The 27,570-nt window shown below is 44.0% G+C and overlaps 1 protein-coding gene across 7 annotated transcripts in view; it reads right to left on the reverse strand.

Moving 5' to 3' along the window:
* The window catches only part of mia3 (MIA SH3 domain ER export factor 3), a 111,046-nt gene that overhangs the window by 18,325 nt on the left and 65,151 nt on the right, over window positions 1–27,570 (reverse strand). For 5 of the 7 annotated variants that reach the window (XM_069887868.1, XM_069887872.1, XM_069887870.1 and 2 more), the window contains exons 13-23: window positions 27,341–27,445; window positions 27,135–27,257; window positions 25,976–26,087; window positions 23,411–23,457; window positions 23,225–23,315; window positions 20,864–21,002; window positions 18,494–18,595; window positions 16,875–16,935; window positions 14,509–14,544; window positions 9,986–10,053; window positions 1,852–1,976 (exon numbers count right to left, since the gene is read on the reverse strand). In XM_069887868.1, the coding sequence (XP_069743969.1) occupies window positions 1,852–1,976; window positions 9,986–10,053; window positions 14,509–14,544; window positions 16,875–16,935; window positions 18,494–18,595; window positions 20,864–21,002; window positions 23,225–23,315; window positions 23,411–23,457; window positions 25,976–26,087; window positions 27,135–27,257; window positions 27,341–27,445 (1,009 nt within the window). Of the gene's footprint in view, window positions 1–280; window positions 349–1,851; window positions 1,977–9,985; window positions 10,054–14,508; window positions 14,545–16,874; window positions 16,936–18,493; window positions 18,596–20,863; window positions 21,003–23,224; window positions 23,316–23,410; window positions 23,458–25,975; window positions 26,088–27,134; window positions 27,258–27,340; window positions 27,446–27,570 lie in introns of all 7 variants that reach the window. The other 2 variants (XM_069887871.1, XM_069887869.1) reach the window with 2 other exon arrangements.

The following is a 27,570-nucleotide window of genomic DNA, read 5'->3' on the forward strand; positions in this document are numbered from 1 at the left end:
GCCCCTCAAATCTCTTTCCTCTCACCTTAAATCTATGTCCTCGAGCTCTGGAATTGTCTGCCTTGGGAAATAAGACTGCATTCACTTTATCCATAACCTTCTTGGCTTTATAAACCTGGACTGCTTGTAAAATAAACCCTTCCCTCTGTTCCAGGTACAATGTGACAATGAACTTGAACTGTGACAGCCCACAAATGTTAATGCATAGGTGAGCTGCCGGTTTAGATCGGACAGTGTGAGGTTTGGGTTAGGGTAAGTTCAGGATCCAGAGAATACCTACAGCTCAGAGAGAGCAGATCCTTTTCTGAAGCAGTGTTCCGTCCCTGCACTGCACATTACTGAGGAATCCTTTAAGTGCAAAATGTACATATGAAAAACATCTTTATGCCCTCGATGAAGGGCATTATTAAGTACAGAACGATTGTACAGTGCTTAGGAATTCAGCAACATTACCATTGATAAAGGATACTTCCTGGAGAGCAGCATGAGAGGAAGTGGAGAAATACAAGGAATGCGGACACTGGATCCTCCAACAGAAAATGAGAAGCTGGAGGGACCTGCCAGGACAGTCAACGTCCATGGAGAGGAATACCCAGTCAACATTTCTGATTGGGGCCCCTTCTTCAAGACGAGCCATTCTTGAGAGTGGGTCTTAAATAGGGCCCCTTACCTGAAACACCTATGGTCTGTTTCTCTCCACGGACACTAACAAACCTACTTCTCGTTATTTGCTTCAGAGTGTGGCCAGATGACAACATCTGCATCCCAGCCATCACGCTGGGGGGGGGGGTTCTTAGGCTCAGAGTACACAAGATGTACCAAGCACTACAGTAAGCTAGCTTCTAACCAGAGCTCACCTCAGGAGGTAGGGCTATCTGTCAACACAGTGAGCAGGGGCAGCACAGCTCCTGGACAAAGGGGGAAGGCTCACCAATGAAGGTGCCTCAGCAAAGGTCATCAATGCTGCTGAGTCTACACTGAACTGTTATTCTGCCTAGTCCCACTAACTTACACCTAATCCATAGTCCACCATAAACTTCCCATCCTGTCCAAATTTTACTTAAATGTTAAAATCAAACCCACCTTCACCACTTCAGCTGGCAGCTCATTCCACACTTCCACTGCTCTCTGTGTGATGAAGTTCCCCTGAAACTTTTCCCCTTTCACCCTTAACTCATGTCCTCTAGTTCTTACCTCACCCAACCTCAGTAGAAAAAGCCTGCTCATTACTGTGTATATCAAATCTTCTCTCATTCTTCTACACTCTAGAGAATAACGTCCTAACTTGTTAAATTCCTGGAGTCAGGTAACCAAAATTGCCTCACCATTAACATCCCAACTCCTGTACTCAATACTTTGATTTCTGAAGGCCAAGATGCCAAAAGCTCTCTTTTCAACCTTGTCTACATGTGATGCCACTTACAGGGAATTATGAACGTGTATTCCCAGATCCCTCTGTTCTACCACACTCCTTAGTGCCCTACTGTTTACTGTGCACGACCTACCTTGGTTTGTCCTTCCAAAGTGCAACACTTCATACTAATCTGTATTAAATGTCAAGTAATCTACTCAAGTTTTCTCTCCCCCATCCTCTCTCCCTTCTTTTCTGCCCTAGATTTAGCTATTGGAGGATTCTTTGATGAAAATTATTTGGGGCAAAGAGATCTGAACCAATGGCTAACTTTTACTGGGAGATGGTGGGATTACACTAAAAAACTCTTCACTCAAGCCAGCAGAAGCAACCTTTAACGAGCATCTCAAGCACAGAAACTGAGGGCAGCAAACAAGGAAGTGGTCCAGTGAGAAGCCGCCCGCATGCGTGGACAGTGGAGGAACCGTGCGGGCCCTTACCTCTGCGTGCTGGCCCCAGAGGTGGAGGAGCTCCTGGGGGAACCTGCCTGTCAGGCCTCCCAGGCATCGGCTTTATGATAGAAGGTCTCTGGACTTGAGAGAGTTTCTGGTTCAACTCAATCATTCTGCAACAACAAAAGCAAGCATGCAGATCTGTTGATTTTTAATTTAACTGTAATTAACTTTTCAATCATACTGCCATCTGCTCAGGCCCAATGGACAATATCTATCAATCCCCGTAGTCACAGCCCCTCATTTGATGTAGAGTTCTGAATTCTCCCACCACCCATTTATTGACCCTCTTTCGACCCCCTGGCATTTATCGACCCCTTGGATGGTCTCATTGATCCCCAAGGGTCAATATTGACCACTTTGGGACCCCTGTGGTAGACTAAAGGAAATTTTGTGTAATATCACATTTTCTGCTTTATTAAAATAAAATTATCTTGAAGTTGGTTATCATTGCTGTCCTTAATCCAGGCATTATTCGTAAATTGTACTTCAGACCTTGAAATCCCACCTCAGCGTGGTTCCCTGATGGAGACTGAACAATTGCTGAATCAGTTTTGAACTCCAGCCAATATCATGTTTACTTGTGTGCTAGAAGTTAATGGCCAAATCCCTTTGCTCTGCCACAATCATCCCTCGCACCATTAACTAAATACTCCAATGCCTATCTGATCTGACATTAAACTCCATCCCATGCAAACTCCATCTTGTCTGACCGAAGACACAAGTGACTGCAGATGCTGGAATCTAGTCATAAAGCTCAGAACAAGCCCTTTCGACCAACGGACCCCACAATGACCAAGTTGGCATATCCTTCTAAGCTCTTCCTATCCATACATCTCTCCTAATGTCTTCTGACATCTGACATCATGTCTGCAGCTTTCTCTGGAAGCTCACCCCTAATTCAGGTTCTCCTCAGCTTGTGTCTGTGTTCTGTTCTGGCCGACTGGTTGTCTTGAAATGGATGCAAGTCAGAAATGTATGTTCATCAAATACAACATGGTGGCCACAGAGGCCAGCTCTCGTAAGAGGCATTATTTTCCATAGTTAGGCCCCGACTTTCACCATAAAAGTGTAATGTTTATATTTTTTTCTTAACGGTCATATATATGGATGGCCGTAAGTTGCATAGGTGGTAAGTCGGGGAATACCTGTACAGCAAAAACATTGCCCTTACACCTCTCCCCTCTCACCATAAACCCATGCCCTCGAGTTCTAGAATCGCCTACACTGGGAGAACAACTGTGAACATTCATGATTTTATAAACCTCTTTTATCTGGAGCAGCCATTCACAAAGCGGCCACCCCGGGAGCCACGGCACATTTAAATAAAAACATTTTATTTTCACCACACATTACAGAAATATATTTTTTATGTAGTCCGTAGGAGAGAAACCTAAACTTGACTGCTTCACAGAACGTGGCCCATAAACTTCAAGCAGAATCCGGTGGGGATGGGGAAGAAGGAGGGTGGGGGTGGGGGGAGTTCATAGTTGAAAAAAGGTTGAGAATGGCTGATCTGGAACAATAACCAAATTGCTGGAGAAACACAGGTCAGGCAGCATGTGTGGAAGGCAGGAAATGGGTGATGTTTCAGATTCCACAGGTGCTGCCCCACCCACTGAGTTTCTCTGGCAGGTCTGCTTCTTGTCCCCACTGTATCTTCCTGCTCTCATCCACACAACTCACTGAGCCTCTGAATAGAATCTGCCGAAACGTTGGTCACCCTTTACTTCCTGTGGACACTGTGATCTGCGGATTTTCTCCAGCATGTCTGCAGACTTTCTTGTTTAATGAAGACTGTGCCATTGAGTTATCCAGCACTATCTTTTTTGGAATTTTTTTTTGATTTTACAAACTTGTGCATTTCAAACAACCCAGGAGAACATTCGTTGCCTTTTACAGGATATAAATCACCGTCTTTACCACCCCCCATCCCAAAACAATAAATCAACAAACACATACTAATTACAAAGGAGAATGAAACAGAATAACAATGGTTACAAATGCGTCACAGAAATAATCCAAAGGTAACACAAGCCAAGAAGATTCCCGAGCAACCTAAAATACACAGAAAAAACAAGACAGAGGCAATACCGGGTCTCAGAGTCATTTCTTCATCCTGGCACTCCAGGACTGGTGTGAACTTACCATCCACCGCTCCTTTTAAAGAAAGGAAGTGGGGTGGGGGGGTGTGTATCATACCTGCATTCCAATGTACCGCAAGTACAGTTGCCACACTTCAACATACATGCCATACCCGCCTCCGCAGATTGTAGGTGTTTTTTTTTCGAGGGGAACACAGCTCTGCATCTCCATGATCCAACGTGTGGTGATCAGCTGTGAGTCAGACTTCCAGGTAACCACTATACCTTTCCTGGTCACAGCCAAGGTGATCTTTACAAAATGAATTTGATATTTGGACAATTTCAAACTCCTGTCATGATCTTCTCCAGCAGGAACAGCTCTGGGTCCTGTGGAAAGTCCACTCCTCTGATTTTTCCTAAAATATCCCATAGATCTACCCACTTTGGGGTATAACCAGGTTGAATGTACAAAGGTTCCCATCTCTACGCCACCTCTAAAACACAATTCTGAGATTTCTGCTTTTACCTTGTGTAATTTTTGCAGCGTAAGATACAGTTGGTGCAGGAAATTGATCTGCATCAGACTATATCTGGCATTAATGACTGCTGTCATGCTGTCTCAACATAAATACTGCTCATAAATTGTTCCTAAGTCTGTTTCCAATCTTTGCGGGAGGCCCAGTTTTGGGCTCTCATTTTGGAACAGGAGATACCTAGCTGAGATGAATGTATGTGTGATCCCCTTTCGAATTAGAGCCTCCATGTCACTACATTATACCTAACATTCTTTGTCTTCTTTGGCTTGGCTTCAAGGACGAAGATTTATGGAGGGGTAATGTCCACGTCAGCTGCAGGCTCGTTTGTGGCTGACAAGTCCGATGCAGGACAGGCAGACACGGTTGCAGCGGTTGCAAGGGAAAATTGGTTGGTTGGGGTTGGGTGTTTCCTAACATTACACTACACTAAATTATACCTCAAAACAAAAGATCCTAATTGAAGATAGCAGAAGGTCTTATTTGATAAATCATATTTGTTTTTTTAATTGCTAGAATGACATGAGCTGCCCCTTCTCATAATAGTCCTCGATATACCTAGGAACATAGGAACATAGGAAGTAGGAACAGGAGTAGGCCAAAAATGGCCCATTGAGCCTGCTCCGCCATTCAATATGATCATGGCTGATATAATTTATGACCTAACTCCACCTACCTGCCTTCTCCCCATATCCCCTAATTCCTCTATCATGTAAAAATTTATCTAACCGAATTTTAAATATGTTTAATGAAGCAGCCTCAACCACTTCCCTGGTTAGAGAATTCCAAACATTCACTACTCTCTGGGAAAAACTATTTTTCCTCATCTCTGTCCTAAATCTACTCCCCCGAATCTTGAGACTGTGTCCTCTTGTTTTAGTTTCCCCGGCCAGCTCAAAAAACCTTCCTACATCTATCCTATCCATACCCTTCATAATCCTATATGTTTCTATAAGATCTCCTCTCATTCTTCTGAACTCGAGCGAGTACAATCCTAGACGATTTAATCTTTCATCATAAGTCAACTCCTTCATCCCAGGGATCAACCTAGTAAACCTCCTCTAGACCGTCTCCAAAGACAGTATATCCTTCCTCAAATATGGAGACCAGAACTGGACACAGTACTCCAGGTGCGGTCTCACCAGTACCTTATACAGTTGCAACATTACCTCCCTACTCCTGAATTCAATTCCTCTAGCGATGAAGGCCAACATTCCATCTGCCTTCTTAATAACCTGCTGCACAAGCACTCCCAAGTCCCTCTGCACAACAGCAGGCTGTAGTTTTTCACCCTTTAAATATTCAGCTCTTATTTTTCTTGCCAAAGTGGATAACCTCACACTTACTAACGTTGTACTCCATCTGCCAGACCTTTGCCCACTCATCCAGCTTAACTCTATCCCTCTGCAGACTCTCCACATCCTCATTACAATTTGCTCTTCCACTCAATTTGGTGTCATCCGCAAACTTGGCTACACCACATTTTGTCCCCTCCTCCAAGTCATCAATGTAAATGATGAACAGTTGTGGGCCTAACACTGACCCCCGCGGCATCCGATTTATGACTCTCTGCCAACCTGAAAAACTCCCATTTATCCCGACTCTCTGCCTCCTGTCAGACAACCAATTTTAAATCCAGGCCAAAGTACTTCCCCGGACTCCACTTTCCTGTAACTTACTGAGAAGTCTCTTGTGCGGCACCTTATCAAACGCTTTCTGGAAATCCAAATATACAACATCAACCTGTTCCCCTCTATCCACCGCATCCATTATATCCTCAAAGAATCCTAACAAGTTTGTCAAACAAGATTTTCCCTTTCTAAAACCATGCTGCGTCTGCCTGATTACGTTCCAAAAGTTTCACTATTTCATCTTTTATGACGGCTTCAAGCATTTTTCCAAGTACAGACGTCAAGCTAATTGGCCGATAATTTCCAGTCTTCTGCCTACATCCCTTCTTAAAAAGTGGCGTGACATTTGCTGTCTTCCAGTCTGCCAGGACCTGCCCAGAATCCAAGGAATTTTGGTCTATGACCACTATAACTATAACCTGCCATTTCCTTCAGAACCCTTGCGTGCATATCATCAGGACCAGGTGATTTGTCTGGCTTTAGTCCCATTAGTTTCTCCATCACTACTTCCTTTGTAACAACTATTTTATCAAGGCCCTCCCCAACATTCGCATCCTTAACTCCGCCCTTTGGCATGCTGGACGTGTCTTCCACCGTGAAGATTGACACAAAATATTTGTTTAATGCCTCGGCCATTTCCTCATTTTTTGCTACCAGTTTTCCCTTCTCATCCTCCAAGGATCCTATGTTAACTCTGGCCACCCTCTTCCGTTTTATATATTTGTAAAATTTTTTGCTTTCTGTTTTTATATTTTGTGCCAATTTACTTTCATAATCCTTTTTCCCATTTCTTATTACCCGCTTTGTAACCCCTTGTTGTCTCTTAAAGTTATCCCAATCTTCCAGTTTCCCACTGCTCTTTGCAGCCTTGTACACCTGCGCCTTCAATTTTATACTCTCCTTCATTTCCTTTGTTAACCACGGTTGATTTTTCCCTCCCTTGCTACCCTTTTTCCTGACTGGAATATATTTTTGTTGAGCATTACAAAATATTTCTTTGAAAATCTTCCACTGTTCCTCAACTGTTTCATCAATTAGCCTGTGCTCCCAGTCCACTCTGCCCAATTCCTCCCTCATCCTATGGTAGTCACCCCTGTTTAAGCATAATATATTAGTTTTAGATCTAACTATTTCCCCTTCCATCTGAATGAGAAATTCAATCATACTATGATCGCTATTTCCCAGATGGTCTCTGACTATTACATCATTTACTCGACCTATCTCATTGCACAACATTAGATCCAGGAGAGCATTTTCTCTTGTGGGTTCCTTAACATGCTGCTCAAGAAAGCGGATGCATTCTATGAAGTCCTCTTCCAGACTCCCATGACCAACTTGATTTTCCCAATCTATGTGGAAGTTAAAGTCCCCCATGACGACTGCCGTCACTTATCTCTCTATTTATTTCCTGTGCCACTAAACTATTGTTATTTGGTGGACGATAGATAACACCCACCACTAATTTTTTCCCTTTGTTATTCTTTATCTCTACCCAAATGGACTCAACATTATGCTCTTTAGATCTTATATCATCCATCACTATTGCCTGGAGCTCATCTTTGATTAAGAGTGCAACTCCACCTCCCTTACCATCCTGTCTATCTCTTTGCACCACCTGATACCCTTGAAAGTTTAATTCCCATTTAGGGTCACCTTGTAGCCATATTTCCATGATGGCGACCAAATCATAGGCATGGGTACCGATTTGCATCTCAAGTGCACTGACCTTATTTCTAATATTGCGGGCATTCAGATAAAGTGCCCTTATACTCTTTGTCCTTTTAATATCTAGTGACTTCTGTAACCTTTTCTTTTGATTTTTCTGCCCACTATTTTTCTTTATAATTTTCTTAACACTATCATTGACCCAAAAACTCACTGCACCATCTGATTTTTTACTTTCTCCTCCCAACATTACTTTTCCTATTTTACTTTTCCTGGCCATTACTTGATCTTCCCTACCCTTTTCCCTATCACTCTGGTTCCCATACCCCTACCAAATTAGTTTAAACCTTGCCCCACTGCTGTACCAAACTTACTTGCCAAAATGTTGACACCTTTTGGATTTAGGTGCAACCCGTCCCTCTTGTAAAGATCATGCCTTCCCCAAAAGAAATCCCAATGATCCAAGAAGCCAAATCCTTGCCTTGTACACCAGCACCTCAGTCACACATTCATTTTCCTTATCCTTACATTCTTTTCATCACTTGAATTTGGAACAGGTAGTAATCCCGAGATCACCACCCTAGCGTTCCTGTCTTTCAGCTTTTGTCCCAGCTCACTGTAATCCCTTTTCATTACCTCCTCCCTTTTCTTGTCAATGTTGTTTGTACCCACATGTACCAAGACATCAGGCTGCTCTCCCTCTCCTCTCAGAATATTTTGGATCCGATCTGTGATATCTCGTACCCTTGCACCAGGGAGGCAACACACCATGCGGGTATATTTATCTGGCTCACAGAACCTCCTGTCTGTACCCCTGACAATGGAGTCCCCAATAACTACTGCATTTCTCCTTTTCCTTTTCTTTTGCACCACTCTGCCAGGCTCATTGCCATTGACCTGGTGCCCGTGGCCATCTTCTGTCCAGTCATCTCCCTCAACAGAATCCAACACAACATAACTGTTGCTGAGTGGGATAGTCACTGGTGTGCTCTCCGTTTTTCTCGCTTTTTTCTTTCCCCCCCTGACGGTTTCCCACTGACCTGACACGGGTTCTGGAGTATTTATCGGCCTGAAAGTTGAGTCGATTAACTCCTCACTCTCCCTTACAAGCCGCAGGTCATCAATCTGCAACTCCATATCCCTAATTCACTCCCTTAGTAACTGCATCTCGGTACACCTGGTGCAGATGTGGCCATTTGGGAGAGTGGAGGTCACCCATTGTTCCCACATCTGACACCCAGTACAGAGCACTAACCCTACTGGCATGTCTCTGAATACGAAGGCAAATAACTCAGCTTACCTTGTCTCCTTGCCTGCTTTCGCCGAAGCCTGATAAGCCAAAGCCAGGAAGTCTCGCTCCTTCAGCCACTCCTCGCTGGCCTCTCCCTCCCCTTTCACTCCTTTTATTGGCCCCTTGACCAATTAACCCTGTCACTTTCAGCAAGCTCCTCCTCCTCTGATTCACAGCCCGACTCTCTCCAAGCTCCTCCTCCTCCGACTCCCAGCCAAACCAAGTAGGCCCAAGCCCCGGTAATCCCCCGACTTTAATAGCTTACCTTGTCCTCACTTTCAGCAAGCTCCTCCTCCTCTGATTCACAGCCCTTTCTGGCACCAGGTGTCCAGGATCTTGTTAACCATGGCCATTAGAATTAATTTATTCTAGGTTAGGGGCGTTTTAGGGGACAACCTCACTTTTAGCCCAATGATCTGGTTGATCTTTTGCCATATTTGAATTATGTGTTTTAATATGGGATTGTCCGTTTTCCCCAATACCAATTTAGTGTCCCACTTCTATACAAGCTCTCCTGCCATCATCTCTCCAACTGTGTGTAGACCAATTTGTGCCCGTGCCCGGGGGGTGGGTGGGGGGATACCATCTTGTAATCCAGCTCTATTAAATACCATTAAAAGCGAGGTACAACAATAGAACATTACAGCACAGAAACAGGCCCTTCTAGTCTGTGCCAAACTATTATTCTGCCTGGTCCCACTGACCGGCACCCAGACCATATCCCTCCCATCCCCTCCCATCCATGTATCATTTCAAATTTTTCTTAAATGTCAATATTGAGGTTGCATTTACCAATTCTGGCAGCTCATCCCACACTCCCACAACTAAACACGTCACCCATTGATCAGATGCTCACTGATATAACTGACTGTGCACTGGCTCAGATGAATCTCCGGACTATTAATGGCAGAGACTTACTTCTGTCTCAGGTTTGCAGTCTCCCTCTTCTCAACAGTCAGTGTCCTTTCAGCTGACCGGGCGCTTAACTGTGAGGAAACAGGAAACCTTCCTTTTTATTTTGTCCATACAGGCATGTTAAATATTTATATTCATGCTTCACATTTTGCTGAAAAACTTCTTTGATCCACACCACTGAAAAGTGCATTTCTACGGCACTGCTGTAACCGCGGCATCTTGTGAAAGTTACAAAGGTTCATGTGGTCTGACTCACTCTGAGACTGCTGGTCAAGCACACTCTGTCAACTACAGTTCCAGTCGTGAGCACAGCTCAGAACTTCATTCCCCTGTGTAGACTCCATTTACATCTGCCGCTGTTTCGAAAAGTCAGCCAACATACGGAAGGACTTGTCACACCCCAGACACCTTCCTCTTCCAATAGGGGAGAAGGCTTAAAAACAACAGGTTTAGTTGTAATCCAATACTCCACTTACTAGTGACCTATTGTGGTCACATAACATTTCCTCACTTGTCAGGAATCACAACAGCAACTGCACTTCCTGAGAAGACTGGAGTGGGCAAGTTGACCAGCCTCCATTAGGTCAACCTTCTACAGGAGCTCGACTGAGAGTGCCCTGGCCGGCAGCATCACAGTGTGATACGGACGCTGCAGAGAAATGGATTGGAGGTCAATCCACAGGACCATGAGTGGCAGAGAGGATTGCTGGAGTCTCCCTCCCCTCCATCGACATGATCCCCCGGGTTTTTTGTCCGAAGAGAGCATGCAAAATCATTGAGGACCCCTTCCATTGTTCAGCTGCTTCCGCTGGGAAAGAGATACAGGAGTATCAGAGCCAGTACCACCAGGCTGAGAAAGAGCTTCCTCCAGCAGGCAGTGAGAATGCTGAACGACCAAAGGAACTGCTCACACTAACAATTCGAGACTCTCATAGTCACAAAACAATACTTGTCTGTATTGTTTGTCTAAAGCAGTGGTTTTCAAACTTCCCCCCCAAACTCACATTCCACTTTAAGCAATCCCTATGCCATAGGTGCTCTGTGATTGGTAAGGTGGTACAGTACGACTCCGATTATCCAATATGGTTGGGACCGTTGGATAAACATTTTTTTCGGATAACTGGTTATTTATTAAAAGCAGCCCAGTAGCAACAGCAAATCACTTGTATCAATGTTTAAGCCACAACAAACAAGGGCTTTTTAAGCATTAAAATAACATTTAATTCTCACCAAAAAGAAATCCTGACCTCAATGCCACCACTGATCACAGAGACCTCCCAACCGCTGCCACCATTCCCCAACACGACCCCACCACTGCCACTGATTCCCCAAGAGGCTTCCTGGGCCGGTGGAACACTCACTACCGAGTTGGCAGGCTCCTGCCTCCTCAGTCACCGGAGCTCCCGATGCCCAAGTCCTGACTCAGAATCCTCCCCGAGGCCTACCGCACCTGCACACAGGTGGTGAATCTGTGGAATTTGTTGCCACAGGTGGTTATTATGGAGGCCGAGTTATTGGGTGTATTTAAGGCAGAGATTGATAGGTTCTTGATTAGCCAGGGCATCAAAGATTACGGGGAGAAGGCCAGGCAGTGGGGCTGCGTGAGAGAATGGATCAGCTCATGATTGAATGGCGAGGCAGACTCAATGGGACGAATAGTCTATTTCTGCTCCGTTGTCTTATAATCTGTCAGTCTACTCACAGAAGAAGCCTTCTCATTGCATTCATTGGACAGTTGCCTCAGTGTGAAGCATCACATGTCCATTATGTCCACGGGCAGCTTTACCACAAGCAGGTTCCCTCCGGCACACACATACACGAGTATGAAGAAAGCACCACAAAAGGAAGACTTGGCCTTGTAGGGCAGACTGCTAGTTAACAATTTGTTTTTCCGCAACTGGGTGGAGATTTGAAGCTGGCACAGAGTTTGGGTGCAAGTTACGTTGTTAGCCGATGGTTCAAGGAACTCGAGGCTAGGAGTGCCAGATCTGGTCTGCCATGTGAAAGGCTGTCTCACGGTGTGGCGGCTACCAAAGCCTCTGAAACAAGGACCCAGACTCAGGCAGTTGGCTGGTCACTGGGGATGGGGAGGCTGAGGGGATGGATCTGGACCCCATTTTCCTGATATTTTGCAGCAAGTGAAGGAAGTAGGAGGAATGGATGGTCAGTCACAGAGAGAGCAGGGGATCCTGTCACTGAATTGCTCAGCACATCAGGTCAAGCAGTAGAGTGGTCCTGGACAGGAGCAGTACAAGCCCAATAGTACATAATTTCAATATTAGTTGACAATTTCCAGCGGGTGATTCAGTAATTCAACCTTTATCAGACCTGCTGTCATTGTTTTTAGCAACGCATCAAGGACAGTTATTCCCAGATATCTCTCCTCTGCCAATAAGCGTAGCCTTGCATCAAAATAAAACACAGTGCGCCTCATTCTCATGAACTTTAGTATCTTTTTTTTAAAAAGATACACAGCACAGTAACTGCCCCTTCGCCCACAAGTCCGTGCTGCCCAAATAGCCCAATTAACCATTTTGGAGGGTGGGAGGAAACCCACGCAGACAGAATCAGAATTTATTGTCTTGAACAAGTCCTGAAATTCGGTGTTCTGCAGGCAGCATCACGGTGCAAACATTTATATTATAACCATCTTACAACAATTACTATTAAAAAATTAATAATACTGCACCAAAAGTAAGGCAGTGTTTTGGTTCATTGATTATTCAGGAGTCTGATGGCAGCGGCGAAGAAGCTGTCCTTGTGCTGCTGAGGGCTCGTCTTTAGGCTCCTGTATGTGTTTCCCTGATGGTAGCAGTGAAGAGGGCATGGCCTGGGTAGTGGGGGTCTTTGGGAATAGAGGTTGCTTTTTGAAGACAACGGCTCATGTAGATGTCCTCGATGGAGTGAAGACTGGTGCCTGTGATGTCGCAGGCAGAGTTAACAACCCTCTGGAATTTATTCTTGTCCTGAGAGTTGACGCCTCCATCCCAGGCAGTGATGCAACCAGCCAGAATGTTCTCCACAGTCCATCTGAAGAAGTTTAGAGTCTTCATACCAAATCTCTTCAGACACCTCACAAAGTACAGCCTTCTTTGTGATTGAATCAACATGGAGGCTCCAGGGCAGATACTCGGAGTTGTTGACACCAGGAATTTGAAGTTCTTGACCCTCTCCACGAGGACTGGGTCGTGTTCCCCTGACTTCCTCCTGAAGTCCACAATCATCTCCTTGGCTTTGCTGACGTTGAACGCAAAGTTGTTGTCATTACACCATTCAACGGGCTGATCTATCTCCATCCTGTACCCTTCCTCATTGCCATTTGTGATTCTGCCAACAACTGTGGTGTCAATTGGCAAATTGGTAGATAGCACTGGAATTGTGCCTGGCCACAGTCATGGGTGTACAACAAGTAGAGCAGTGGGCTAATCACACATCCTTGAGGTACGCCTGTGTTAATAATCAGTGAGGAGGAGACGTTATTTCCAATTTGTACTGACTGTGGTCTTCCGATAAGAAAGTCAAGGATCCAGTTGCAAAGTGGGGTATTGAGGCCTAGAGTTTGTAGCTTTTTGACCAACACTGAGAAAATATGGTGTTGAAGGCTGAGCTGTAGTCGATGTAGCAGCTGTATTTGTGAATTGCTGTTTTCAAGGTAATCCAGGGCTGAGTGGAGAGCCAACGATATAGCATCTGCTGTGGAGGGATTGTGATTACAGGCGAATTGCAGCGAGTCCAGATCTTTACTTAGGTACGTGTTAATTCTAGCCATGACGAGGCTCTCAAAGCTTTTCATCACAGTAGAAATTAGGGCTACTGGGCAGTAGTTGTTGAGGCCATTCACACTGTTCTTCTTGAGTACCGACCAGGATGATTGTTGACAGAGAGCAGTATAACAGGGTTATACTGCACCAAAGGAATTGTGCAAGTAGCTGAGAAGATCTGAGCTGAAACAAAGTGGGCTCTATGCAGACCAGGTAAACCCCGTAGGGGAAACGATTCACACTATGTTTGCAAAATGCGAGGCCAGTAAGGGACAAATTGAATGAACTATGGAACTGAATCAAACAGAGCAACATGGTTTATTAAAGGCAGACCATGTCCGACCAATCAGACCAAATATTCTGGGAAGGCAGATAAGGTATTCAAAAAGGCATTCAGCACGTTGGCCTTCATAAGATGGATATTGAGCATAAAAGTACAACTCTTGGTGACAAATTACAATGCCAAGGGCTGTGCAGAAAATGTGGTTTATAAGTGTTTCAGAAAGGCTTTTGACAAGGGCCAACGAGGGAGACTGGCTCAAAAGATTAGGGCTCATGGAATCCAGGATGGGCAGGAATAATGGATCCAAATAGGCTTGACATGTTGACAGAGTGTCATTTTAGTGATGGAGGGGAGGAGGGGGCAGGACCTGTGACTAGCAGTGTCCCAATGGGATCGGGTCTGTTGCCGCTAAATGAAATGTAAAAATCCAGTCCGGAAACAGTGGCTTGAGCAGGATGTCAAATGTCCAACTTCATACTCACCCAGTTTTCATGTGCCTTCTTCTCGTGCGCCGCAATCTGAAAAAAAAAAGCTATTTGAAGATTGCAGAATTGTAAAATAGAGCCAAAATCAATCCTCACCTTTAAAAGGTTAGTTACCAAAGATAATGTAGTAATTAATGGAACAATAAACTGAACAAAGTAGTTCAAAGTATAGAATAAAATCTTAACTAAATACATTACTTCATAGAATGCAGTCATACTTGTATCAAAATATGCCAATACAGTTTTATTCACCACGTGGGATAGGCTGTGACAAAATGATCTTCCAGTTTAATTTGCACAAGCATTCAGTGCATACATACTTTGGTCACAGGAAACAAATTTGCACAACAAAAGATTTTTGTGCACACTGACAACTAAAAATTAAAGGGAACGTTGCTCAGGATGACCTACATTCAAAATCAGGAGCGGAATAGATGAGGTGAATAAAGTCTTGCCTAGAGTAGGGGAATGGGTAACTAGAGTTTAAGGTGGGAAGGGGGACATACTTGAGGAACCTGGAGTAACATTTTCCCCCCACAAAATGACAGAAGGAGAAGACGACGAAATAAACTGACCCAGTATGTAAAAGTAGAAGACACAAATTTCTTGTTTATTTTCATTGTGTGATGACATTGTTTAATGGGTTTAATGTATCATATATGTTGAACGTTGAGTGGGTGGGGAGGGGGGGGTGAAGGAGGGAGGGAAGGGAGGTGGGGGAAAGGGGAGAAAATGACACTGTGTATATTCAAGAAGGAAATGTTTGTGTGTATTTTGGTCAGTATGGTTCATAATATAAAAAATTTTAAAGAAAGGGTGGTGGGTGTATGGAATGGGTTGTTGGAGGAGGTGGTTGAGGCAGTAATGTTTCAGAAAAAATGAGAGGGACAGGTGGATAGGATGGGTTTAATGCAGGGATAGCCAAACTTGCTTATTGGAAAAGCCACATCCAATAAACTTCAGATGTTTGAGAGCTGCAAGACATGAAAAAATATTACTGGTGCTGTAACAGCGTTGTGCTAACTGCTATGCCAACCCTGCTGCCAACCGTGACAATAATCTGAAACTGGCTGACTCATGGGTTTGAACCTCATATGAAGAAAGAACTGACAAAAAGCATAACCAACAGCCTACTCATCTGCCTTCATGTGAAAGCACAGGGAAAATGAGATGAGAGTATCTCTGGAGGACTCTCACTAGAAGCCACAAGTATTTTTCAGGATGTGACCGTCACAGGCAAAGTTCAAATTAACTTTTTTCCAATAATAGTACTTATTCATAATAAATTATTTACAAAAAGAAAACTGTTCAAAGTCTCTTTGCAACCTTCAGTGTCACGTCCATGCATTCCCATCATTGTACTCTATTCACCATTGTGGCACCTTGTTCTTACCCACCCCCCTCCGTTGTTTGAGGAGCTTTCCCTCAGACTAAGCCCCTCAATGTCTGGTTCAGAAGGACTCATGAGTGAAACAGATGCTGTGATTGTAGTAAAAACACACAGTAATTCCTTGAAAAAGGGCTCAAGCCTAAAACGTTGGTAGTATTTCTTTACCTCCTATATATGCTGCAAAAGCAGTCGAGTTCCTCCAGCATTTCTGTGTGTTTTTACAGAAAGACTCAAAACAGCTTTGATTTTATCACCTATCCTCAACTGGACTCAAGGTAGCATTGCTGAGCATCTTCTTGTGACATTTCAGTTCCTCTGGTGGAAGTGCTCCCCACCCTGCTGTTTGGGAGTCTCAGGACTTAGACCTGGAAACGATAAAGGGATACCAAATGTGTTTGGGGAAGGGGGGTAGAGATTTGAAGGTGGTGTTTTGATGCACCTCCAGTCCTATTTTGACCTGGAAGGAGGGACTGCAGGTTTGGGAGGTGATGTTCGAATAGTCTCCATATTTTGTGAATGGTATAAGTTGCAACTACTCTGCGCTAGTGGAGGGAATATTTAGCGGCAGGTGGTATGTCAATCAGGCAGGATGCTTTGTCCCAGTTAATGTCAAGCTTCTTGAGTGCTGAGAGATGCACTTAATCAGGCAAGTGGAGGATTTGGAAGGTCAGGAAGTGAAATGTCCCACTACAGGATTCTCACCATCTGACTTGCTTTTGTAGCCAAACGACTTGTACCATCTGGTCGACATGGATTTGTAGTCAATCGTGACCCACAGGATGTGGATGTCATGAGGCAGTAATGGTAATAGGGAGTTCGTCTCTCTTTGTCCGTTGGAGGATGCCCTAATGGTCTGGCGCATGGGTGTAGTTAATATTACAGTATTCATCCCGCACCAACTTTTACCAGAAACAGTTTAAAACCCCACGAACAGCGCTGACCATCACATAACCAGACACGCTGCCAATTTTACCTGATTTTTGAACGATCTCTCAGTCTTCAGCAGCTCCTCCTCCATTTCTTGAATTCTTTGTCTAGTAGTTAAAAAAAGAGAATTAGCAATGACTGTAATAAAATAAACCAAGTCAAGTCAATTTTATTCATCATTCATACCATGCTCGCACAGTAGGCTGAGATAGCATTTCTCCAGGACCATATTTACATAGATACAAGTTAGGAAAGCAGTTAACACATTAAAATATTAACGTATTAAGCTGTATACACTGGAAGTCCACAGCGCACTGTGCACATGTGTACTGGGAGTTCAGGAGTCTGATGTCCTGGTGGAGGTGGGGAGCTGTTTCCCACTCTGGACATAAGGGCCTGAGTGCTACAGTACCTCCTACCAGAGAGCAGAAGGGAGAACAGTTTATGTGAGAGGGTGTGGAGTCCTTCACAATGTTTATTGCCTTTCACCTGCATCAAGTGTTGTAGATTCCTTCATGGTAGGAAGAGAGGTCCTGATGAGGTGCAACTTCCAAACCAGACGGTGATGGAGTTGCACAGGATGCTCTTGATACATCCTCTGTAGAACGTAGTCAGGATGGAGGGTGGGAGATGAACTTTCCTCAGCCTTCGCAGGAATTAGGGGCGCTGCTGGGTTTCCTTGGCTATGATGTTAAGGGACCAGGTGAGATTCTCCACCAGGTGCACTCCAAGGAACTTGATACTCTTGACGTTCTCAATGGTGGTCACCAACGATCAGGGGAGCATGATCTCCCTAGACCCTCCTGAAGTCGACAACCAGCTCTTTAGTTTTTTTTCCCCAAAATGTTCAGATCCAGGTTGTTTGCTCTGCACCTGTTCGTTAGTGTCTGCACTTCCTCTCTATGCTGCCTCCTCATTCTTACTGATAAGGCCAAACCACTGTCTTGTCATCAGAGAACTTGATGATGTGGTTTGAGCGGTGTTTGGCTGCACTATCGTGGGTCAGGAGAGTGAAAAGCAGTGGACTAAGCACGCAGCCCGGGGGAGCACCCCGTGCTCAGTGTGACAGTCTTGGAGGTGCTGTTTCCAATCTGGACTGTCTGAGGTCTCCCCGTCAGGAAGTCAAGAAACAATTGCAGAGGGGGGGTGTTTAGTCCCAGCAGGCCTAACTTCCTTATCAGGGAAATACAAAAAGTATCCTTGAGTATTTTTCTTTTACAGCTACACTGCAAAATTAGCACATTGTCACAAAAGTGCAAGCGTCCAGGGTTTGAATCTAGCGCTGCCTCTAAGGAGTTTTCACATTCTCCCCACGTCTGTGTGGGTTCCCCCCAACCTTCAAAAACATATGGGGATTGCTGGTTAATTGGACTATCTGGGTGACACGAAGACAGTAGGAGAGAAGTACAGAAGAAATCAAAACTTGACTGCTTCACAGGGAAAGGGGGCCCATAAACTTTGAGCAGAGTCCTAAGGGGGCCACAGCCAAAAAAAAGTTGAGAATGGGTGATTTACATGACCGATAAGCAGAAATTCTGCCTGGCCCGCAGGAAAAAGAATCTCATGGGTAGTGATGTCATACATGTACTCTGACAATAAATTTGAACTTTGAAATTGGATCCTGACTCTCTCCACAATAATGATTTGAGTGATAGAGGCACTCACTTGTACATTTTCACTTCCTCGAGGGCCTGAAGTGCTTTCTCATCAGCCACTGAGAGCTTCAACTCCTTCTCTTGGCGCTGACACTCCTCTTGGGTCAGCTTCCTGCAAACGTAAAAGAGGAAAAAACTAAAGCAAAGCCCCTCCTCACACACCTCGGACAGTGATCGTCACACAGCATGGATCAGGTCCAGCCCAACTCGTGCATGCCGACCAAGTTGGCGTTCTGGGCTAGCCCCATTTACCTGCATTTGATCCATACTATTTTATGCCCAATTGTCTTTTGAACACTAATTATTCCTGCTTTTGTAGCTTCTTTGGCAGCTCATTTCAGATATGGACCACTCTCTGAGTAAAAACATTACCCTCAGGTCCACCTCGAGTCTCTCCCCTCTCATCTCAAATCTATGCGCTAGGATTGTCTATCCTGGGAAATAGACTGTAAACATTCACTTTATCCATTCCTTCATGGTTTGAGAAACATCCATAGTTTATGCCTCCTATGTTCTGGGGAATAGAGACTGTCTATTCAGCCTCTCCCTGTAACTCAAACCTTCCAGTCCCAGCAATAACCTGGTCAATTCGCTCTGCACCCCTTTACTTATCCATATTTTTCCTAGAGCTGGGAGACTAGAACTGCACACTATACTCCCAAGTGTGGTCTCACCCATGCCTCATACAGCTGCATCATGAGGTCCCTATGAATGCACTCACTACCCACCAAATGAAAGCAAGCATATCAAACACCACCCATCACTTTCAGGGAACTAATGCACCTGTACCCACAATTCTCTGCAGGAACCTGCCAAATCCTACTCTTGTTTGACTTCCCAAAGAGCAACAGCTCACAACTGTCAAGAATTAAATTATATTTGGCACTCCTTGGCTCATCTCTCCAACTGACTGAGATCTTTCAATAATCTTCTTCAATGTCCACCCCACAACTTTGGCATCACCTGCTAATTTACTGAATCACATTAGCCAAGTCCAAATTGTTAATGTAGATGATAAACAGAAGTGGATCCAGCATCAATCCCCACGACAGCGGCCCCCAATCAGAAAAGCAACCCTCTACTATTACCCTCTGACTTCTTCCAGTCAGTTTTGAATCCAACTGACCAGCTCCCATTGGATCCCATGTGATTTAACCTTCCAGACAAATCTGTTTTGAGGGGGTTTGTCAAGTATCACACCAACTCCTAAGATGGTAAATCTCACCAAGGGTCAGAGTGGATTACTTCTTGCAAACAGTCCAATTTTGACTGCGCCCTTTCCACCTTATAACTCAATCTAATTTGAAAGAGCAACACATTCAGTATTTTAGGACCTTAATTTTCATTAGTGAGGGGATTGAGTTTAAGAGTCGGGAGGTAATGTTGCAGTTCTATAAAATTCTGCTGAGACTAGACTTGGAATATTGTGTTCAGTTCTGGTTGCCTCGTTATGGGAAGGATGTAAAAGCCATGGAGAGGGTATAGAGGATATTTACCAGGATATTTCCTGGATTGGAGAATGCATCTTATGAGGCAAGGTTAACAGAGTTACGGCAAAAAAGGACGAAAGGTGACTTAATAGAGGTCTACGAGATTATGAGAGAAAGCTAGGATGGACAGCCAGCACCATTTTCCTGAGGTGAGACTAGCAAACACGAGAAGATGAGGGGAGCAAGTTTAGGGGAGACATCAGGGTTACGCACAATTGTGGGTGGTGGAGGTAAATAGAAATATTTACAAGAATCTTAGATAGGCACATGGATGCAGGAAAAATAGAGGGTTATGGGTATATGAGATAGAGAAGGTTTAGATTACTGAGTAGGTTTATACAGGTCAGCACAACATCATGGGCCGAAGGGCCTGTACTGTGCTGTAAAGTTCTATGTTTGATGACCATGAACCAGACATTGACCCAAAACCTCGAGGGTTTCTCCCTCCATAGATGCCGCCTGACCTATAACATTTTTAGTGTCTGCATGATTTTGCTTTTTGATAATAGGGTTGGTGGTGGGGGAAGTGGGGTGAGGATGGGGATACCCTACAGTCAATTTGCCAGCAGTTCTGGTTTCCATCTTCCTTTGGAACACCTTCCCACAGTGGAGAGCACTTCTGTGGTCAGAAGCTAGTCGTGAGCCTTGGTTTGCTCTTTTTGGGGCACAAAGGTGAGCTCTGCCCTTCAGTGAGGAGAAATGCTTACCACAGCAATCACAGGCAACTTTATTGGTGATTTAGTCAGCAAGTCAGTTCTTCAGCATGGGACCTACTTTAACCCACCTCCAGTACTCAGCCACACTGCTGAATTGTAAAGTACCAGCCACCCTGCGACCTGATGTGTGCACTCCCTCACCCATCCAAAGTCTCAGGTACCCTGATGACTTACTTCTGTAGTGCCATTTCCTTCTGATGGTAGAGCTCCGTCAGGATTTCTAGCTTCTGTTGCATGGTTTTAAACTCGTTCTCAAGCCTCGATTTCTCCGTCGTCGTGGCTGCAAAGTTATGCTCCAGCTGCTTAATTTGCTCTGTGCGAGTAGAAAAGGAAAGTAAATCAGGTACTTCTTGCAGTTAGTATTTCCATGTCCCAGTCGCCCCATGGTTCTCAGCAAGGGGATAATTGGAAATCAAGAGTAGTTTTGATCACCAAAGGTGACCAAAAAAAAAATGTTCCTAATTCCTCCCCGCCTGCCCCTCCAGCTCCACATGGCCCCAGGAACGCTCCTTGGGAAACATAAAGTGGGTAGTATAGTCCACTATGTATTTGAATAGGCAGAAACTGATTAGGGATAAGTCAACATGGTTTTGTGCATGGTAGGTTGTGTTTAATCAATCTTATAGATATTTTTGAGGAGGTTACCAGGACAGTTGACGAAGGCTAAGGATGTTGTCAACATGGACTTTAGTAAGGCCTTTGTCAAGGTCCCATATGAGATCTAAGACAGGAAGGTTCAGGTGCTAGGTATTCATGGTGAAGTAGTGAACTGAATTCGACAATGGGAGAACGATTGCTTCTCAGACTGGAGGTCTGTGACTCTAGGGGTGTGCCTCAGGGATCAGTGCTGGGATATTATTTTTTGTAAATTGGATCAGCAAGTTTTCAGATGACACTAAGAATTGGAGGCTTTATGGACAGCGAAGATGGTTTCAAAGTTTGCAAAAGGCTGACAGATGGAATTTAAGGTGTGCATTTTGGAAAGATAAACCAAGAAAGCACATACAAGGTAAATGGTAGGGTACTGAGGAGTGTAGAACAGAGGGATCTGGGAATACAGATACATAATTCTTTGAAAGTAGCCTCACAGGTGGATAGGGTGGCAAGAGCATTTGGCAAATGGGCCTTCATAAATCAAAGTATAGTTGGGATGTTATAAGAAAGTTGGATAAGACATTGGTGAGGCCAAATTTGGAGTACTGCATGCAGTTTTGGTCAGCTAACAAGAAAAATATCAATAAGAGAAAGAGGACAGACAAGATTTTCCAGGATGTTGCCCAGACTTCAGGAACTGAGTTACAGGAAAAGGTTAAACAAGTTAGGAGTTTATTCCTTAGAAGAATGAGATGAAGTTAAAATGATGAGGAGGATAGACAGAGTAGATCGGCTTTTTCCACTGAGGTAGGTGAGATACAAACTAGAGGACATAGGTTATGTGTGAAAGGGGTAAAGTTTAGGAGGGACTTCTTCACACAGAGTGGTGGGAGTGTAGAATGAGCTACCAGCTGAAGTGGTGAATGTGGGCTCAATTTTAACATTTAAGAAGAATTTAGACAGGTATATAGATGGGAGAGGTATGGAGGGCTATGGACTGGGTGCAGGTCAGTGGGACTAGGCAAAAAAAGAATGGTTCAGCGAAGATTAGAAGGGCCAAAGAGGCCTGTTTCTGTGCTGTAGTGTTCTATGTACTGTCTTGTCATAAACAATTATGCAAGACAGTCAGGTCATGAGAGAACGCAACGCAGGTCTAATCCCAGATTATTGGTAACGTGCATAGAACTATAACACTACAGTATAGAATCAGGCCTTTCAGCCCATTTTAGTATGTGCCAAACTATTATTCAGCCTAGTCCCATTGACCTGCACTGGACCATATCCCTCCAAATCCCTCCAAATCCCTCCTCTCCATGCTCATATCCAACTTTTCAAATTATCAAAGTATCAATTTCAAAGTATCAAATTTGAGCCCACATTCACCACTTCAAGTGGCACCTTGTTTTATGCTCTCACCACCCTGCAACAAGTTCAATCAGGGACTCATTTAAGGACTCTTTATTTGTTTACACATACGTTATGTAGTTCCTCAAGTCCCGACAGCATCCTTGTAAATCTTCTCTGCACTCTTTCAATCTTATGGATATCCTACCTGTAGTAAGGTGACCAAAATGGCACACAATACTCCAAATTTGGCCACACCATCTGATAAAGAAGTATAAGCTGTATGAGAAAGATTATTATCCGGCAATTGTGCAATGTTTACTCCAGTCATTCTCAACCTTTTCTTTGGCTATGGTCCCTTTTGGACTATAGCCCCTTTTGGACCTCTTCCCTGTGAAGTATTCATGTCTTAGTTTCTTCTGTACATCTCCGACTACACAAAAAACAAAAAAAAATTTGTGCTATGCAAGGCTTTTTACTTAAATGTGCTGTGGCCCCCAGGTTTTTTTTGGGAGGGGGAGGGACGTAGGGCACCCATTGAGAATGGCTGGATTAGAATATCAAGCCACCTATTCACATGAAATAAACACATCTTACCCTCCAGTTCATGCCTTGCTTTTATTTCATCTATTAGCTTGGATTGGAAGTGATCTTTTTCCTCTTCAATGATCTTCAAGGTGGTTTTGACCTGAAGAGAATGGTTGAAGTGTGGATGTCACTCCTGTATATCAAGTAAGCAAACAGCAGGCACAACTAAAGATGGACATCACCCTTCCTACTTACCCTTGAAACGTCCATCATTTTCTGTATCTTCATCCTCTTGTTTTTATCTAAAATGAAAATAAATATTTCAAACAGCAAAAACTCCTATCCAAAAGAATGAAAGTGTTTAAAGAACTCAATTTACCACAAACTTCTCACAGCACTTTGAAGGCAATGAATTGTCCACACACACAGAGCATAACTACTAGGCAATCATTATCAGTTTAACAAGAACATCTGTAGATGCTGGGGTCGTCTGGAAGCTGGAGCTCAGGTTGCCAATGGTCTGAACAAGACTGTGTGCAGCAGAGGCTGCAAAAGCGCTGGCGGCAAATCCACCAACACTCCAGTGTCTCTGGAGGGACTCTCTTTTGCTTCTCTCTCTTATTGTTAGGGGCACCGGGAAATGCTCATGGTAACTCTTTGTTTGCCTTATGACAGACACCCTTGCCCCTCAAGTGCAACACAAAAAAGTGCTGGAGAAGCTCAGCAGGAAGTCTGATGAAGGGCTCAGGTCGAAACATTGGTTACCTTTTACTTACTCTGGATTCTGCGTGATCAGCTGAGTTTCTCCAACATGTTTGTGTATTGCAGGCTATCATTATCATTCTGTGAGTGGAAAAATCCCATACACATTTAATTTATCTGTTTTAGAACATCGAACAATACAGTACAGGTCCTTTGGCCTTTGATGTTGTGCCAACCCATATATTCCTTCCTTAAAAAATACACCACTGGTTCTCAATCTTTTTCTTTCCACTCACATCCCACTTTAAGTATTCCCTCTGCCATCAGTGCTCTGTGATTAGTGAGGGATTGCTTAAGGTGGCGTGTGGGTGGAAAGAAAAAGTCTGAAAACCTGTTTTAATTGTACCTAATTGACTAGTTAAGCTCACGGTTTCAGAACTCCAAAGGAAATGGGTCAATGACAATTTTTCTCAAGCAAAATATTTCAGTAACAATTGAGTCTAGAGCAGTGATTCTCAACCTTCCCTTCCCACTCACATCCCACCTTAACCAATCCCTTACTAATCACAAAGTACCGATGGCATAGGGATTAGTTAAAGTGGGATGTGAGTGAAAAGAAAAAGGTTGAGAACCACTGTACTAAACCCATCCCTACCCTGTACCCTCTATTTTTCTTTCATTCATGTGTCGAAGAGTTTATTAAATGCCCCTAATGTTTCAGCCTCCACCACCATCCCCGGCCAAGACATTCCAGGCACCCACAACACTCTGTGTGTAAAAAAAAAAACATACTGCTATTGTCTCTCCTAAACTTCTCTCTTTAACTTTGTACATATGTCCTCTGGTGTTTGCTGATCACAACCTGGAAAACAGGTGCTGGCTGTCCACCCTAACTACACCTCTCATAATCTGTACACCTCTATCCAGTCCCTTCTCATCATTCTCCACTCCAAAGAGAAAAGTCCCAGCTCTACTGACCTTGCCTCATAAGACTTGGTTTCCAATCCAGGCAACATCTCCTCTGCACCCTTTCCATAACTTCCATATTGTTCCTATAATGAGGTGTCTGTTGTATCTTTTTCTGAGGCAGGGCTCAGGGATGCTTTGCATAAATATATATTGTGCTGTGATACATGAGCAAATAGAGTAAACCCAGGCCCCAAATCCAGTTTTCAGAGCTGAAATAATCCCCTAGCATTGGAGAAAACATATTTCTCCAGAGGTCCTGCATACATACATCTGGTGTGCTGGGACTGATGGCACATTCAGTTTATGGGTGGTTGGAGCGATCATCTAAACAATGTAGCGATCCTCAGGTGTCCCACCACAGCAGAGGTGGGTTCAAGGCCTTGGGAAAGATGAAACCACAGTTTTCTGACTGAGGAAGATGCATGCTACCACATTCAGCAGTTATCCAGGTATCGTCCATGCAACACCCTCTGAAATTTCAACACAACTACCCGGCTTCTGCTACCCATGTACAAATCTGAGGATGTGCCACAAATCACTGATCAGGGATCAATACTCAACTTTAAAGCAAGAAATTCTCAGCTTCTCTTTCTCCTATTGTTAGGGACACCGGGCTCTTGGTGACTCTGTTTGCCTTGTGGCAGACAAGTTAAAGTATATCATGTAGATTTCATTTTTAAGGTATTATGTGACAATAAAATTAACTTTGATTTCCTTTTCAAAAATTCATGGTGACAACCCAAATTTACAATAACTTTCTCATAATCCACATCGCTCTGCCATCCCATCAGCCTACTATCTCTCGTTCTCTGGGAAATCCCTCTCCTTCCCACAACCAACAGCTGCATATCTAAACAATCACTCTTTGAGCAAACTCAGAACACTCTGATATACAATGATGTGGCGTATCTTTTTCTGAGACAGGACGAGAGATGCTTTGCATCAATTATATTGTGCTGTGGTACACAAGCAAATAGAGTTAGCCCAGGCACCAAGTCCAGTCCGTTGGCTTCTGAAACACATTTAATTTTCGAATTCTGTGCAAATCGAACATTTTACTAATATTCACTTCTCCCTTGCTTTGATCAGAAGGAATCAAAGACAAGCCACTGTTTGTCAGGTGATCTGGCTTAATTGCATTAGTTTTACCTGGCAGCTCACCGTTAGCCACTTCACCATCCACCTCTTTATCCCAGCCGTTATTTTCTCCATCAGACTCTGCATCAAGCTGCCGGAGCTGCATCACGCAGTCAGTCAGTACCTGGACATTGGACAAGGACGAGAGAAGTTATACCCTGGGTTCAACAAGGCAGCCACTGAAATTGAAATTCCCACAAGGTGAGCCAAGACCTCATTTTCACCAGCCTATCAGGATGAAAGCCCATTTAAGGCTTGAATTTTATGGACACTGCCCCTCTAGGATTGTCACAGATCCCGGGAGGTGATGCCAAGGCACAAATTTCCCCCAAATTGCTCAGAAGCAACTGGTATTTCATCCTATTTGTTAATTTTATTACTTAATTTTAAAATTTTAATTACAGCACAGTTGAAGCCGATTCCAGCCATTTAAACCTGTACCACCCAATTACACACAAATGAACCTACAATCCCATAAGTTTTGGAGGGTGGGAAGAATCTGGAGTATCTGGGGAAAACCTAAGCAGGCACAGGGAGAATGTACAAACTCCTCACAGATAGTGGTAAATTTGAAAGCAAGTCGCTGGTGGTTACCGTGTTACCACTATGCCAAATGTGCCACCCAAAATTCATTGCAAATGAATTGGCATTTAGGCCCCGCCATTCCACGTCACGTTAGAGTTATGGAGGACTATTAACTGGATGCAGATCAGACAGAATGATAGTTCTACACAAACTACAAGGGCCAAAGGGCCTACTTCTGTGCTGTGATTTAGGTTATATGGAGAGGAACATTTTCAAAATGAAATGTCACAACTTTGATTTCTCCAATATTTCTCAGGATTTTGATTTTTTTTAAAAATTATAGGAAGCTGGAGACAAGGTGGGTGGGGAAAAACAACAAAAACCAAGAAAATATCTCGATGCATGCTTTTGATTTTAGCATTGACAAGATGTTCCTGTCTCATCTCTTTCCAGGAATCAAAAGCAACAAAGCCTTCCATTAACTTTCCTAAGACAACATGCATCTTTTTACAACAAAAGCTTCTGTTAGCTGATCACCGCTTTTCAATCTCATGGAAGTCTTTGACCCATCTGCCATTAACTCACCTCAGAAATGCTTCTACTGATTGAAAGGAATGAGGCAGCTCTGCCAGTTTCCTCCACATACCTCTATTTCATTGTCCTTGTAGGCCAGTGTTTCCTCCAAGTCTCTCTGCGCTTTCTGACAGAATTTGATCTGCTCGGTAAGCTCGCTGTGTCGCTCGCTCCACCCTTCTGCCTCCAGCAGCAGCTGCAAGTCCACAAAACAAAGGCTTTGTCAGCAACCTTGAGGAGGGGTGGTGGGGGCAATCCTGGAGCAAAGGGGACACTCACCTGACTTTTGCTCTGAGTCAGCCTGGCATTTTCTTCAAGCACAGACTGTAGATCTACTTGCATCTTCTCTTCATTTGCCTTGGCAACCCTAAGGACTTCCTGAACCTAAAAGGATACACATCCATGTCAAGGAAAGCCTGTCACCAGCACAAACTGAAGTCTTAATGGGAGGTGGTTGAGACAGGAACTAATGCAACGTTTAAGAAAAAAAATGGAGAGCAACATGGATA

The sequence above is a fragment of the Narcine bancroftii genome, chromosome 6 (assembly GCF_036971445.1).
Source record: "Narcine bancroftii isolate sNarBan1 chromosome 6, sNarBan1.hap1, whole genome shotgun sequence".
NCBI lineage: Eukaryota > Metazoa > Chordata > Chondrichthyes > Torpediniformes > Narcinidae > Narcine > Narcine bancroftii.